Source organism: Jaculus jaculus, chromosome 4, assembly GCF_020740685.1.
Source record: "Jaculus jaculus isolate mJacJac1 chromosome 4, mJacJac1.mat.Y.cur, whole genome shotgun sequence".
Classification (NCBI taxonomy): domain Eukaryota; kingdom Metazoa; phylum Chordata; class Mammalia; order Rodentia; family Dipodidae; genus Jaculus; species Jaculus jaculus.
In genome coordinates, this window is record NC_059105.1 from 56,158,357 (window position 1) to 56,171,949 (window position 13,593).

General features: G+C 43.2%; 1 protein-coding gene across 4 annotated transcripts in view; it reads left to right on the forward strand.

Moving 5' to 3' along the window:
- The first annotated feature begins 2,393 nt into the window (after positions 1 to 2,393).
- The window catches only part of Nckap1 (NCK associated protein 1), a 108,640-nt gene continuing 97,440 nt past the window's right edge, over positions 2,394 to 13,593 (forward strand). For 2 of the 4 annotated variants that reach the window (XM_045147267.1, XM_045147268.1), the window contains exon 1: positions 2,394 to 2,547. In XM_045147267.1, the coding sequence (XP_045003202.1) occupies positions 2,440 to 2,547 (108 nt within the window). In that variant the 5' untranslated portion in view covers positions 2,394 to 2,439. The remainder of the gene's footprint in view (positions 2,548 to 13,593) is intronic. The other 2 variants (XM_045147265.1, XM_045147266.1) reach the window with 1 other exon arrangement.

Genomic DNA, 13,593 nt, shown 5'->3' on the forward strand with positions numbered 1-13,593 from the left:
CCTGGGCTAGAGTGAGACCCTAACTCGAAAAACCACACAGACAGACACATACACACACACACACACACACACACACACACACACACAGAGGGGGGGGGAACAAAACAATGTTCATATGGAAGCATGATAGTTTTTTCTTGTAGAATAAAGGTTGTGTTCCAGCTTATAATGTATCTTTTTCTTATTTTGTTTATGCAAGGACTTTTTCAAAAGTGTAAACTCAAGGTAAAATTTCACTGGTAAAATCCTACAATTTAACTTATAGAATGGGCTTGTGTTTTCCTTGAAAGTAGACAGATTTTTCTCAACATCCAGTACATTTTCTTATCTCCCTGCCTCACACTGCTTCCCCCCTTCCCAGGTCTGCTCTTAAAATATCCTAGGCTCTAGACTCTTACTTAAACTCTTCTAAGTTAAAATGTTAGCTACCACCTTGACAAACAGATAAATTCCTCAACTATTTAATGTCACAGTAAATAGCACAATAATTAGGTGATGTCTCTGAAGTGTATTTTTTTTTAAAGGGCTATGCATACCAAGAATTCATTCAAGGTCTGTACCTTCAGTACACAACTGTCACAAATGTGATCATGACTTTTTGTTATTGTTGCTGCTATTGTTGGAAATAGAACTCTTTTGAATATCCTGTAAGGAAAATCCATTGTCTACATCCACTCTTTTTTTTTTTTTTTCAAGGTAAGGTCTCACTCTAGATCAGGCTGACCTGGAATTCACTATGTAGTCTCAGGGTGGCCTCAACTCATAGCCATCCTTCTACCTCTGCCTCCCAAGTGCTGATATTAAAGGCGTGTGCCACCACGCCCAGCTGCACCCACTCCTTTGCTGAGCTATTAAAAGGCAGGTTTCAGTAAGAATAGCATTAAAAATATACTAAAAAGTATTTGTTACAATTTCCTTTTCATGAATTATTTAAAATAATATTTATTTCTTTGAGAGCGGGTGGGTCAGATAGAATGTGCATGCCAGAGCCTGTAGCCTCTGCAAAGGAACTTCAGACACATGCGCCACCTTGTGCATCTGGCTTATGTGGGACCTGGAGAATCGAACCTAGATCCTTGGGCTTCGCAGGCAAGCTTCTTAACCACTACGCCATCTCTCTAGCCCTCATGAACTATTTTTATTAGTTTAATGATAATTCAGAATCCTTTTTGTTAAAGGTGGCAGGTCATTTTATGATTGAGTTAATGAATATAACAAAAGATAAATACAGAAATATCGAAGTGGCCCGAGTCCTCCAGTGGAACTTTTCACTCTACATTTGGTCTTAACCAAAGGGCCGGGAAGTGATGAATCTCCCACTCTGGTCCAATCCATTGGGTCATTTGTTCACTTTTGGAACCATGTCTGGTGTATATGATCAGAGGGAGTAGGCTTGGAGTGTTGATGGGTAGAAATCGATGGGGGGGGGGGCGGCAAGAGATCAGAATGTTTCTAGGAAGGATCGGGATTTAGGCTGGAGGTTGGAACAAACACATCTGTTCTCTGAACCAACATTTATTTATGTATGTATTTATTTATCTGCCTCCCACACGCCAGAGTCCTATATTAGTGTCTCCTCCGGACGGGTGCTCGTCGTTGATCAATTCCTGATTCTGATTATCTCCGGAACTCGAGCTGTCCCACACTTCCGACCTCCTCCTAGGTCACGAGCGGGTGGCCGGCGGGGGAGTGCGGCGGGCGGCGCGGCGGCGATGCGGGCCCGGGCCCGCCCGCGCATCGGCTGTTCCGCGCGCAGCTTCTGCCAGGCGGGCGGTGGGTGGGAGGAACACGCGCTCGCACCCGGCGGCCCACTCAGCCCGAAGTCGCCTGCAAAGCACGCGCCCTCCGCCAGGGTTTCTGCCGGGCTGGGGGCGGGGGCGCGAGGCTCCCGGGGAGACGTGACCCCGGAGGGACCCGCGCGCGGGTGCCGGCGGCTGAGCGCGGCTGCGGGTCGAGGGCCGCGAGGGCCGGCCGTCCCGGCGGTCGGGCGGGCGGGGGCCGCTGTTCCCCGAGCGGCCTGGAGGGGGCGCCGGCGCGTCCGATCAGGTGACCGAGCGCGCCGGTCCCGGGCTGCGGGAAGCGGCCTCGTTCTCAGCCGCCGCCGCCGCCGCCACCACTGCCGCCGCCGCCACACCTAGTGGCGGAGCCGGGGAAGGCGGCCCGCTGGGGGCTGGGGCGGGGAGCGCCGGGAGGGGGTGGAGACGGAAGGGCGGCGGGCGGAAGGCAGGAGGAGGGCTGCGGGGCGCAGGCGGCCGCGGAGGGGAGGAAGGGGCCCGGAGGCTGTGTCACCGGGCGCGGGCTCGCGGCGCGAGGGCCATGGGCGCGCTGCCCTGAGGCGGAGGGCGCGGGCGGGCGGGCGGCCGGGGAGCAGGCCCGAGCGCGGAGGCCGCGAGCCGGTGACTGGACGCCAGGCGGCCCGGCGGCGGCGGCGGCCCCACCATGTCGCGCTCCGTGCTGCAGCCCAGTCAGCAGAAGCTGGCGGAGAAGCTCACCATCCTCAACGACCGGGGCGTCGGCATGCTCACCCGCCTCTACAACATCAAGAAGGTGCGCACGGGCCGGCGAGGCCGCGGCGGGGGGACGGGACGGGACGGGACGGGACGGGGCCGGAGGGCAGGCCGCGGCGGGGGAGAGGGGCGGGCGGGCGGTGCCCTCGGCGGAAATCTCGGCCTCCTCGCCCCGGGCCCAGCCTCGGCTCCCCGGGATGCGCCGCGGCCTACAGCCCAGTCCCGGGCGCTTCTCCCGCGGGGGTCGCGGGCCGGCCGCAGCCCGGGGAAGAAGCCATTTCCCAGCAGCCGGCGGGGACGGGGCTCGGCGGCTGCCGCGGGCCCGGCCACCCGCTCCTGGGCGCCCTGGCCCGCCGCCCCGGGAGAGGAGAGCCGCGGGCGGCTTCCCGGGTCGGCGCCCCGGAACTTGGCTGCTCCTCGGCGAGGTGGGACGGGGCTTCAGTACCGCCCGACGCTCCCCGTTCTGCTGTGTTAAGTGTGGGAATGTGGAGGAGAAATGGCTCATCGACGGAACCTGAAAATCCTCCCCCTTCGCCACTTTTTAATTCTTCATAGCTAAATAAAAGCCAGGGAGAGCGTGTTGACGTTTGGGATTATTTCATTTTGAAGGTGGAGAGGAGGGGGAAAGTGAGGGTGGAACCAATTTTCTTCTGAAATACTTCTAGGCTGTGAGTCACTAGAACAGGAATAACAACCTTCCCTAGTTACTCCTCCTCATCTGAATTTTCCCAGCCCTATCTTGATAGTTCCAGAGCTCCATTTCTGAAACTAATACTCAAAATTAAAACGAAATGTATTCCTATTTCTCATAATTTTTAAAAATTTGAGTAAACAGCCAATAGGCCCATTGAAACCTGCCTATCTTTTTATTAAGGAGTGGAAGGCTATTGGAGTCAAGTAGATATAAAGATAGAAAAACTTGGCACTGTATCTTAAGAAGAGCATATGCACATTCCTTTATTTTAAGATGGGGTTGATGTGTCTATGAGCTGGATAGAAAAAGTTTTCCTTTGGTACAGCCCTGTGGGTGTCCAGTGTGTGTTTGAAGGGATGTCGGTCATAATTCTTTTTGTTGGCATTTTAATATGTCCTGTGTTCACAATCACAGTACTAGATTGTAGGTTGTGAGTTAGGGCTGTTAAAGTATTTTGGGGGGAAAGTGGGGGAGAATTATATCAAAATTTTCCAGTAGAACATTACTTTTATCGCTACAATTTGATTTAGATACTGCTTCCAAATCCCACTTGAGTGAATAGTAAGCTTTAGGAAAGGATAGCTACGTTGTTCCAGGTTACTCACCTTATCGCAAGGATTGATTGGCTCTAAACTCAGTGCAACCTGTAACATGCCTATTCCGATTGTTACTTGTTACATGGCAGGAGCTCATTGTCATTACAAGGAAGCCCTCTGCATTTTTTGTATGTCTCTTTTTGTTTTTCCGAGGTCGCGTCTGATCTGGAATTCACTATGTAGTCTCAGGGTGGCTTCTTAACTCACTGCGATCCTCCTCTCTCTGCCTCCCAAGTGCTGGGATTAGAAAGCATGCCCTTCCACACCCGGCTGCCCTCTGCATTTACTAAGGAGCTTTGATTGTAAATTTATGTGGGTTAGATAATGTAATTTTATATAGTATCATAAATTATGTTGACCAGAACTTTTGAGTATGATTATGCAGTTTAAGAAATTTGGAAATTGGTTTGTGTGTGAACTTTGCTTTAAAAAAAATACCCAAGCAAATCAAATGTTACTAAAAGTTACTAGGCCTGTGGTTTTGTGGTTAAAGGAAATGGTTATGATGGTTTTTAGAAGAGGAAGTAAGAGTAACATCAAAAGTGATTTGAGTATTTGGGCAAGATACCCTCTTTAATGCAGACATTAAGTATACTGATAGTGTAAATGTAACCAAACTTTAACATTCCCCTTTCATAGGTAAGATTAAATTAAATTCCAAGCATTTAAACTCTTAGAATTCCAATTTACTGCCTTTTCTCAAGGCATGTTTTATTTCACTTCCTTTTTTTTTTTTTTTTTTTTTGAGATAGGGTCTGCTGTAGCCCAGGCTGACCTGGAATACACCACTATGTAGTCTCAGGGTGGGCTCAAAACTCATGGCGATCCTCCGACCTCTGCTTCCCGAGTGCTGGGATTAAAGGCATATGCCACCACGCCTGGCTTTCACTTCCTGTTTTAAGATACTTCAGGCTCTTGTATTAACTACAGAAATTGAAAATAAATCATTATTTTGAGTTATTACTGAATTTTATCATTTGCCATATACTAGAATTGAGTACTATTTTGTTTAACTTTATTAATTTCTTCTACAAAAAAAGTTTATTTGTGTGTATGTGTGTGTGTTTAGGTGTGCCAGGGTCACTTATCACTGAAGTGATTGTCAGATGCACACATCACTTTACATCCCACTTTAGGTGGATGCTAGGGAATTGAACTCCCTGGCAGGCAGTACAAGCTGGTGCCTGTGACCACTGAACATACCTTCCCAACCCAAGAAAGTAATTTTGAAGTGCTAGTATTTACTATTTCGCATATGAGGCCCTTGATTAGGGCCTGCTGAAATGATTTGTGTAAGCGTGTTTTACTCAAGTTATAGTTTTGGTCTGCTCCCTTGTGTAAATTTGTATAAAAATTCATCAGAGAATTTGAATCTTTCAGCCTATGGAATTGTCCACAAGACTGCTATATCTGACTGAAGAGTGAAACATTTGTGTAACTATGTTGCTAAAGAAGTCAAATCTGTTCACCATGTGTTTTTAAGGTTCATGTTGTCTGCAATCTTATGGCAGTATAAACCACATAATCTTTTCTTTTCTTTCTTTTTTTTTTTTTTTTTGTTTTTTAGAAGTAGGGTCTCACTCTGGTCCAGGCTGAGCTGGAATTAACTCTGTCATCTCAGGGTGGCCTTGAACTCATGGCAATCCTCCTACCTCTGCCTCCCGAGTGCTGGGATTAAACCTGTGCGCCACCACGCCCGGCCACATAATCTTTTCAATTCCAGTCTTTCACAGTGCTCAGAAAAACCCCTTCCATCTCAAAATACTGGTATGCCAACCAGTTACCACATTTTTAGTAATGAATATGTGCATTCGATTTTCTGGTCTATTACATTTGGAAGTACAGGTGAATATCTGAAATGCTTTGGAGCAGAAATATATGGATTTTTTTCAGATACTGGAATGTTTACATAGATAGATACATACCTTGACTAAATATGAATGTTTCATGTTCATTTTATTCTCATAGTCTGAAAATAATTATTCACAATTTTTCAGTGTAGCTCTCAGTTTGACCATCACCTGTCATATGAGGTCAGGTGAGGTGGACTTTTCCACTTGTGGCATCCTCTAGATTAGGAATGTTCAACATTTTGTCTTTGTGACATGAAGGTCATCTACAAATGTGTTGTGCTACATTTATTGCTATCCTGGAACTCAAGTGGTCTGTGGAACACAGGTTGTACAAGCCTGCCCTAGACATTGAAAAAGGCTTGCATTTTGGAGTGTTTCATATTTTGGATTTTTACACAAGGTCTGTTTTTTTTTTTTTTTTGGGGGGGGGTTTTCAAGATAGGGTCTCACTTTAGCTCAAGCTGACCTGGAATTTACTACGTGGTCTCTGGGTGGCCTCGACTCATAATGATCTTCCTACCTCTGCCTCCCAATGGCTGGGATTAAAGGCCGCACCACCTCACCCTACTAGGTTTTGGGTTTTTTAAAAAAATACATTATTTATGTATGTTCATCAGAGCCTCATGTGGCTGCAAAGGAATGTCAAGACACTTGTACCGCTTTTTGCATCTGGCTTTACACAGGTACTGGAAAATTGAACACAAGCTGGCCGGCTTTACAAGCAAGTACCTATTTCCCAGCTCATGGGCAATGATTTTATGTAAACATGTGAACATGATAGGTGGTTTCGTTTAAATTTATCCCTTAATGTTTTTTTTTTTTTTTTAAATTTTTATTTATTTATTTGAGAGTGACAGACACAAAGAGAAGGACAGATAGAGGGAGAGAGAGAGAATGGGCGCACCAGGGCTTCCAGCCTCTGCAAACGAACTCCAGACGCGTGCGCCCCCTTGTGCATCTGGCTAACGTGGGACCTGGGGAACCGAGCCTCGAACCGGGGTCCTTCGGCTTCACAGGCAAGCATTTAACCGCTAAGCCATCTCTCCAGCCCTCCCTTAATGTTTTAATTTTTACTGAAAATAAAAATAACATCTTCCCTTTCTATAATAGTGCTTATTGACTTACATACTGATTTTTTCAAACCTTTTTTTTTGTTTGTTTGTTTTTGTTTTTGTGAGATAGGGTTTCACTTTAGCCCAGGCTGACCTGGAAGGTAGCCTTGAACTCTTAGCCATCTTCCTACTTCTGCCACCTGAGTACTGAGATTAAAGGCAGATACTACCATGCCAAGCTTTAAAACCTTTTTTTTTTTTTGTTTTGGTTTTTCGAGGTATGGTCTCACTCTGGCTCAGGCTGACCTGGAATTCACTCTAGTTTCAAGGTGGCCTTGAACTCACGGCAAGCTCCTACTTCTGCCTCCCCAGTGTTGGGATTCAAGGCGTGTGCCACCACGCCTGACTTTTAAAACATTTGTTTTTTAATTTTTTATTTATTTATTTGAGAGCGACAGACACAGAGAGAAAGACAGATAGAGGGAGAGAGAGAGAATGGGCGCGCCAGGGCTTCCAGCCTCTGCAAACGAACTCCAGACGCGTGCGCCCCCTTGTGCATCTGGCTAACGTGGGACCTGGGGAACCGAGCCTCGAACCGGGGTTCTTAGGCTTCACAGGCAAGCGCTTAACCACTAAGCCATCTCTCCAGCCCTTTTAAAACATTTTTAAGGCTACCTTTCTGTCTGTTCCTATTGTATCATGGCAGGCAGTATGGTTGAATTAAGAGCATTGGCCCAAATGTTAGAAGACCTGCACTCCATTCATTCTGTTACTGAGAGTTATTCAGCCTCAAGCAGGCAACTTGCTTTCCCTGAACCTACTTTTTTCTCATCTGCAACATAAAAAATTTACTGTAAAAGGAACACAGAAGTCTCTTCTTGCTCTAATTATTGTCCTTGTTCATTGTAAATAAATAGGTATAGGCTATGGTCCACTTTAAATGCTAACTGAGCTTAGTGTCATTTTCTGTAGTAATGTAGGGACGGTATTGCTAAATTATTGCCTGAACTCTAAAAGACAGGAAAAATAAACCCTTAAAACAATTTGTCAACTGTTGGAGGAATTTCAAATTCTTTTTTTTTAAAGTTTTATTTGCAGAGCAGAGAGAGAGAGAGATTTATGAATGAATGAATGAATATTACTGGGTTTACCAGGTCCTCCAGCCACTGCAAATGAACTCCAGATGCATGTGCACCTGCCTGCCAAACTCTGGTCATTGGGCTTTGTAGGCAAGTGCCTTAACCTCTGAGCCATCTCTTCAGCCCTTCAAATTCTTTTTATCATTAAAATTGTTTTTTGATTAGAGGAATGTTTTCCCCACTGTACTTCTTTTCCCATGATTTTGAGTGTTTATTGTAAAATTGAAAGACTATAGCTGTGTTTGTGTAATGAATGGGGAAAGTATTTGTGAAGGGTACTGTGCAGGGTTAAGGAAGAGAATTGGCTTTAGCCTCCTTTCAGAATTGTATTTGTCTGTATTTAGGGCACTGTTTTCTCTGTTGATCTGTCTGGAGCAAAGAAATCAGGTCAGTCTTGTTCCAAGATCGGATTGTGGCAATTTCATAGTAATAAATGTTATTAATATGGGAGTCTTCTTTTCTTGTTTCACTAAGAGCCTTAAACATGTTAAGAAGAAAACATTTTCCTTCAGTAAAGCAAAATTTAATAATGTAACTTTATTTAAATCCTGTTATGTCTGCTTGTAGTTTTATTTTTTAAGGAAGCTGCATGAGGATTGGCTTGTTCTTTTTCTTTTTATGTTAAAGTAGGTTAAAGTGGTAAAACAAAGGTCACTGAGGGCTTAGCCTGGTGTACTAGATCACTGTAGGGAGGCTGAGTTCCAGAGTTCAAGTCTAGCATGGGCCTATAGAACAAAATCTTGTCTCGAAAGAAAATAAAGTCACTGGAAAATTCTGAAGAAAAGTGATTCATTTTTAATTTTTATGTGGCAGTGATTATCCATTTGTTTCCTTTGTAGAATTGTTAAATATTTTTTAAAACTAGTGACTACAAAGGGATAGATACTTATTAGAAAAATCTCTGTCCATAACAGAAGTCTGTCACTTAAAACATTCACTGTTCATCTCCCACTTTACAAATAAGCTATATGTACTTCTACTGTACCAATGCTAACATATGTGCCTACATATTTTATTATATTATGACTAAATTAGGAAGGTTCTTTACCAAAACATTAGAGAACCAGCATGTTCCATTTTACAGATAGGTAAGTGAAATTAGCTATGGTTCTTTTTTTAAAAATTTTTTATTTTTATTTTTTTAAATTTTTATTAGCATTTTCCATGATTATAAAAAATATCCCATGTTAATTCCCTCCCCCCACACTTTCTCCTTTGAAATTCCATTCTCCATCATATTACCTCCCCATCACAATCATTGTACTTACATATATACAATATCAACCTATTAAGTACCCTCCTCCTTTCCTTTCTGTCTCCTCTTTAACTTACTGGCCTCTGCTACTAAGTATTTTCATTCTCACGCAGAAGTCATCCTTATTTCATTCACCCAGCACTTATCCTGGCATGGCCATTCTATTCTCTCTGTCTTTTATCTATCTCTGCTTGCAAATAAACAAATATTTTAAAAAATTGTTAAAAGAGCTGGAGAGATGGCTTACTGACTAAGATGCTTGCCTGTGAAACCTAAGGACTCAGATTCGACTCCCCAGAACCCATGTAAGCCACGTGCACAAGGTGGTGCATGCACACAGGTGGCATATGCGTCTGGAGTTCATTTGCAGTGGCTAAGGTCCTACCGTGCCAATTTTCTCTCTCTCATACAAAAAATCATTAAATATATTTTTATTTGTAAGCACAAATTGAGAGGGGGAGGGGGAGTAATGGAGGGAATATGGGTGGGCCGTGTGAGCTCCAGATGTGTGTACCACTTTGTACATCTTGCATTAGTGGAGAGTTGAACACAGACTAGTAGGCATTGCATCTTCTTAGCGCTGAAATTCTTTCTTTCTTTTTTTTTTCAAGATACAATCTCAACTGTAGCCCAGGCTGACCTGTAATTCACTGTGTAGTCTCAGGGTGGCCTCAAACTCATGGTGGTCCTCCTACCTCTGCCTCCCAAGTGCTGGGATTAAAGACATGTGCTATCATGCCAAGCAGTGAAATGCTTCCTTTTATTGTATATTGCATGATTAATTATGGTTAAACACCTGTCTGTACTAAAACTGTTTTTTGAGTTAGGGTTTCTCTAGCTCAAGATGACTTGGGATTCACTATGTAGTCTCATGGTAGCCTTGAACTCATGGTGATCCTCCTACCTCTACCTCCTAAGTGCTGGGATTAAAGGTGTGTACCATCATGCCTGGCTAAAACTGTGTCTTTAAAACCATACTTTTTGACATGGATTTACTGATTTCTTTGGCATTAGAGAAACAGGTAAATCAAGTCCAGTTCCAAGAAACAGAGATATTTAACCAAATGCAATATATAAGTAAGAGTGTGGGAGTCTTAAGCTGGGAGCTAAGAGATTCCATTGCAGTCTGGGAGAGACAGGCAGGAGGGATAGGTACTTATGTACTGGTTTTGAAATATGAGTAGGAGCTTCTGCCAAACTTTGACAAATAATGAATTCCAGAGGCTTTGTTTAGTAGAATAGAAAAGATGCAGACTATTTGTTATGAAATACCCTAGTTAATATTTCTCTCACACAAACTCTAAATTTTTTATACTTGTTGAAGTTTTTCCCATACTAGTGGGTTGAGAGCTATATTCTTGGTAAAGTTCTAATAGTGATCTATTTTCATAGGTGTATTATTATATTATTTATTTTTCTTGTTGCTGTGACCAAATACCTGATAAGAAACTGCTAAAGGAAGAATGAGTTTCTTTAGGCTTACTATTCTAGGGGACCCATGGTGGGGAAGTCAAGACAGCAGTAACTGGCTGCTCACATTTCATCCACTATCAAGAAGCAGAAGATGAACAGCAAGTGGAGTTGGGCTGTAACACCTCAAGGCCTACCTCAGTGACCCACTCCTGTAAAGTCTCCATCTCCTAAAGTTTCTACCACCTTCCCAAACAGCACTACCAGCTGAAAACCAAGTGTTCAAACTCATAAGCCTATGGGGACCACAGCAACTTTGAACAAGTTATTTATCTTTCTGGGTTATAATTCATTTATAAAATGAGACAAGTAGTTCTTACCTACAATTGACTTATCTTTTGACAACACACATTCTATTTGTCATGGAAGAGACTTAAAATTTCCTATATCTGGATCTTGGCCTGAACCTAATGAGTCCAAAAAGCCCCCAGAAATACTTCTGATACTAAGAACAGCTGAAACAAGTAAATTATAACAAAATCCTCAGTATCTCTGATGTCCTTTTCTGATCTTTGCTCACACTCAGGAATCCAGTTTTGTTGTCTGGGTTATAACTTTATATAAATGGTGGGAAATTGTGCACAGACTCTTATGTGGCAGAGCAGTTGTGTGGTGCTTACCTGCTCTTGGCACCTGTTATGTTGTAAGCTGTATTCTTTGGCTTATTTATTTATTTAGTTTTTGAGGGAGAGTCTTGCTCTAGCCCAAGATTACATGGAATTTACTTTGTGGTCTGAGGGTGGCTTGAACTCACTGCGATTCTTCTACCTCTGCCTCCTGAGTGCTGGGATTAAAGGTGTGCACCGTCACGTCTGGCTACAGAGAAAATGGGAGTGCTAGGGCCTCTAGCTGCTGCAGTCTCCAGATGCATGTGCCAGTTTGTGCATCTGGCTTATGTGGGTACTGGGGACTTGCACCCAGGTTATTAAGCTTTGTAGGCAAGTGCCTTAACTGCTGAGGCATCTCTCCAGCTCTCTTTTGGCTTAAAAAATTTTTTTTAAATAGTTTTTTGTTTACTTTTATTTATTTATTTGAGAGTGACAGAGAGACAGAAAGAGGCATGTACATAGATAGAGAGATAGATACATAGGGAGAGAATGGGCATGCCAAGGCTTTCAGCCACTGCAGATGAACTCCAGATGCATGTGCCCCCTTGTGCATCTGGCTTATGTGAGTCCTGGGGAATTGAGCCTTGAACCGGGATCCTTAGGCTTCACAGACAAGCGCTTAACCACTAAGCCATTTCTCCACCCTTCTTTGGCTTAAAAAATTATTTATTTATTTATTAGAGAGAGAGAGAGAGAGAGAGTGAGATGACACACCAGGGCATCCAGCTACTGTAAACAAATTACACATGCATGTGCCACCTTGTACATCTGGCTTACGTGGGTCCTGGGGAACTGAACCTGGGTCCTTAGGCTTCACAGGCAAGTGCTTTAACTGCAGAGCCATCCCTCCAGCATATGGCTTTTTAAGTCTTGTTAATTTTATGGATTTTAGGCCACTGATGTACTATTGCTCTCAACATTCTCAGCCCTTAGAACAATTGATTATAGTTCATAGAGTCTTAAGTAGATTTTCTAGTTCTTCCACATTGTGCGTTATTGTTATTAACCTCTTATATTGAGCATTAAGCAAGTTATTTTATGTGTAGTGTTGGTATGGTATCTGGCAAGAAGGAATAAATCAAGTGAAGTTCTTGGGCGTGTAAACCCCAGGATGGGAATGTTCATTTTACTCCCATTAATCAAGTTCAGATCTGCCTTTAGGAAATAGGGTTAGCATTTATTTATTCATACAGCATATAGTAATTCTTTAAAGAACAAGTTAATATTGAATAAAACTGTGACAGTTTTCTACCTAACCTCTTGTTGTTTCATAAACAGATTTTCCTATATATTGGAAGCGCAGAAATGTTTGGTGGACTAGAGTAATATTGCTGTTTGTTGAGAATTAAATAGTGGTTGGTAACTTTTCTTTGAATCACTTCTTTATTTTTCTTTCTCTCTCTTTTTTTTCCCCCCTGAGGTAGGGTCTCACTCTAGCTAGGCTGACCTGGATCTCACTCTGTAGCTCAGGCTGGCTTTGAAATTAAGGTGTTCCTCCTACATCTGCCTTTGGAGTGCTGGGAATAAAGGCATGCACCATGCCTGCCTTGAGTCACTAAGTTTTTTTATAAAAATATTTTATTTATTTATTTGACAGAAAGAGGCAGAGTGAGTGAGAAAGAAAGGGAATGGGTATGCCAGGGCCTCCAGCCGCTGAAAATGAACTCCAGATGCATGCACCACATTGTGCATCTGGCTTACATGGGTCCTGGGGCTTTGCAGGCAAGCCCCTTAACCACTAAGCCAGTCAGTTTGTTGAGTTAACTATTAGATCATTGTGTTCTTCAGTATTTGGGCAAAGAAATGTGTTTTGCTGCTGAGTTAGACTAGAATTTAAAGATTAAAACTGATCAAACTCATTAGATTTGTTTTGTTCATTTTTATTTATTTGAGAGTGACAGAGAGGCAGATAGAGAATGGGCACGTGAGGGCTTCTAGCCACTGCAAATGAACTCCAGATGTGTGTGCCCCCTTGGGCATCTGGCTAACATGGGTCCTGGGGAATCGAGCCTCAAACCGGTGTCCTTAGGCTTCACAGGCAAGTGCTTAACTGCTAAGCCATCTCTCCAGCCCAAATTCATTAGATTTTTATCTTTGTAATAATTCTTCTATGAAAGTTTAAGCAGTTGAGATATGGAAAGATATATCATGCTTTTATACGTAATCTTGAGGACATAGTTTAGAGAGATACTTTTCTAATGTTTTAGAATCAAGTATGAGTTTGTATTTGCCAAATTGGGCCTGCCAATTATTAACTGCAAACTTTGAGCAAGTCACTTAGTTTCTTTGAAGTTCCTTCTCTGTTTAAGCAATTTCTAGAACATAAGTATTTTTCTACCAAGTGTTACCTGATAAATATTGTTTCTACTCCATTTTTTAAATTTGTGTGTGCATAGTGTGTATATGGTGGTGTGTATGT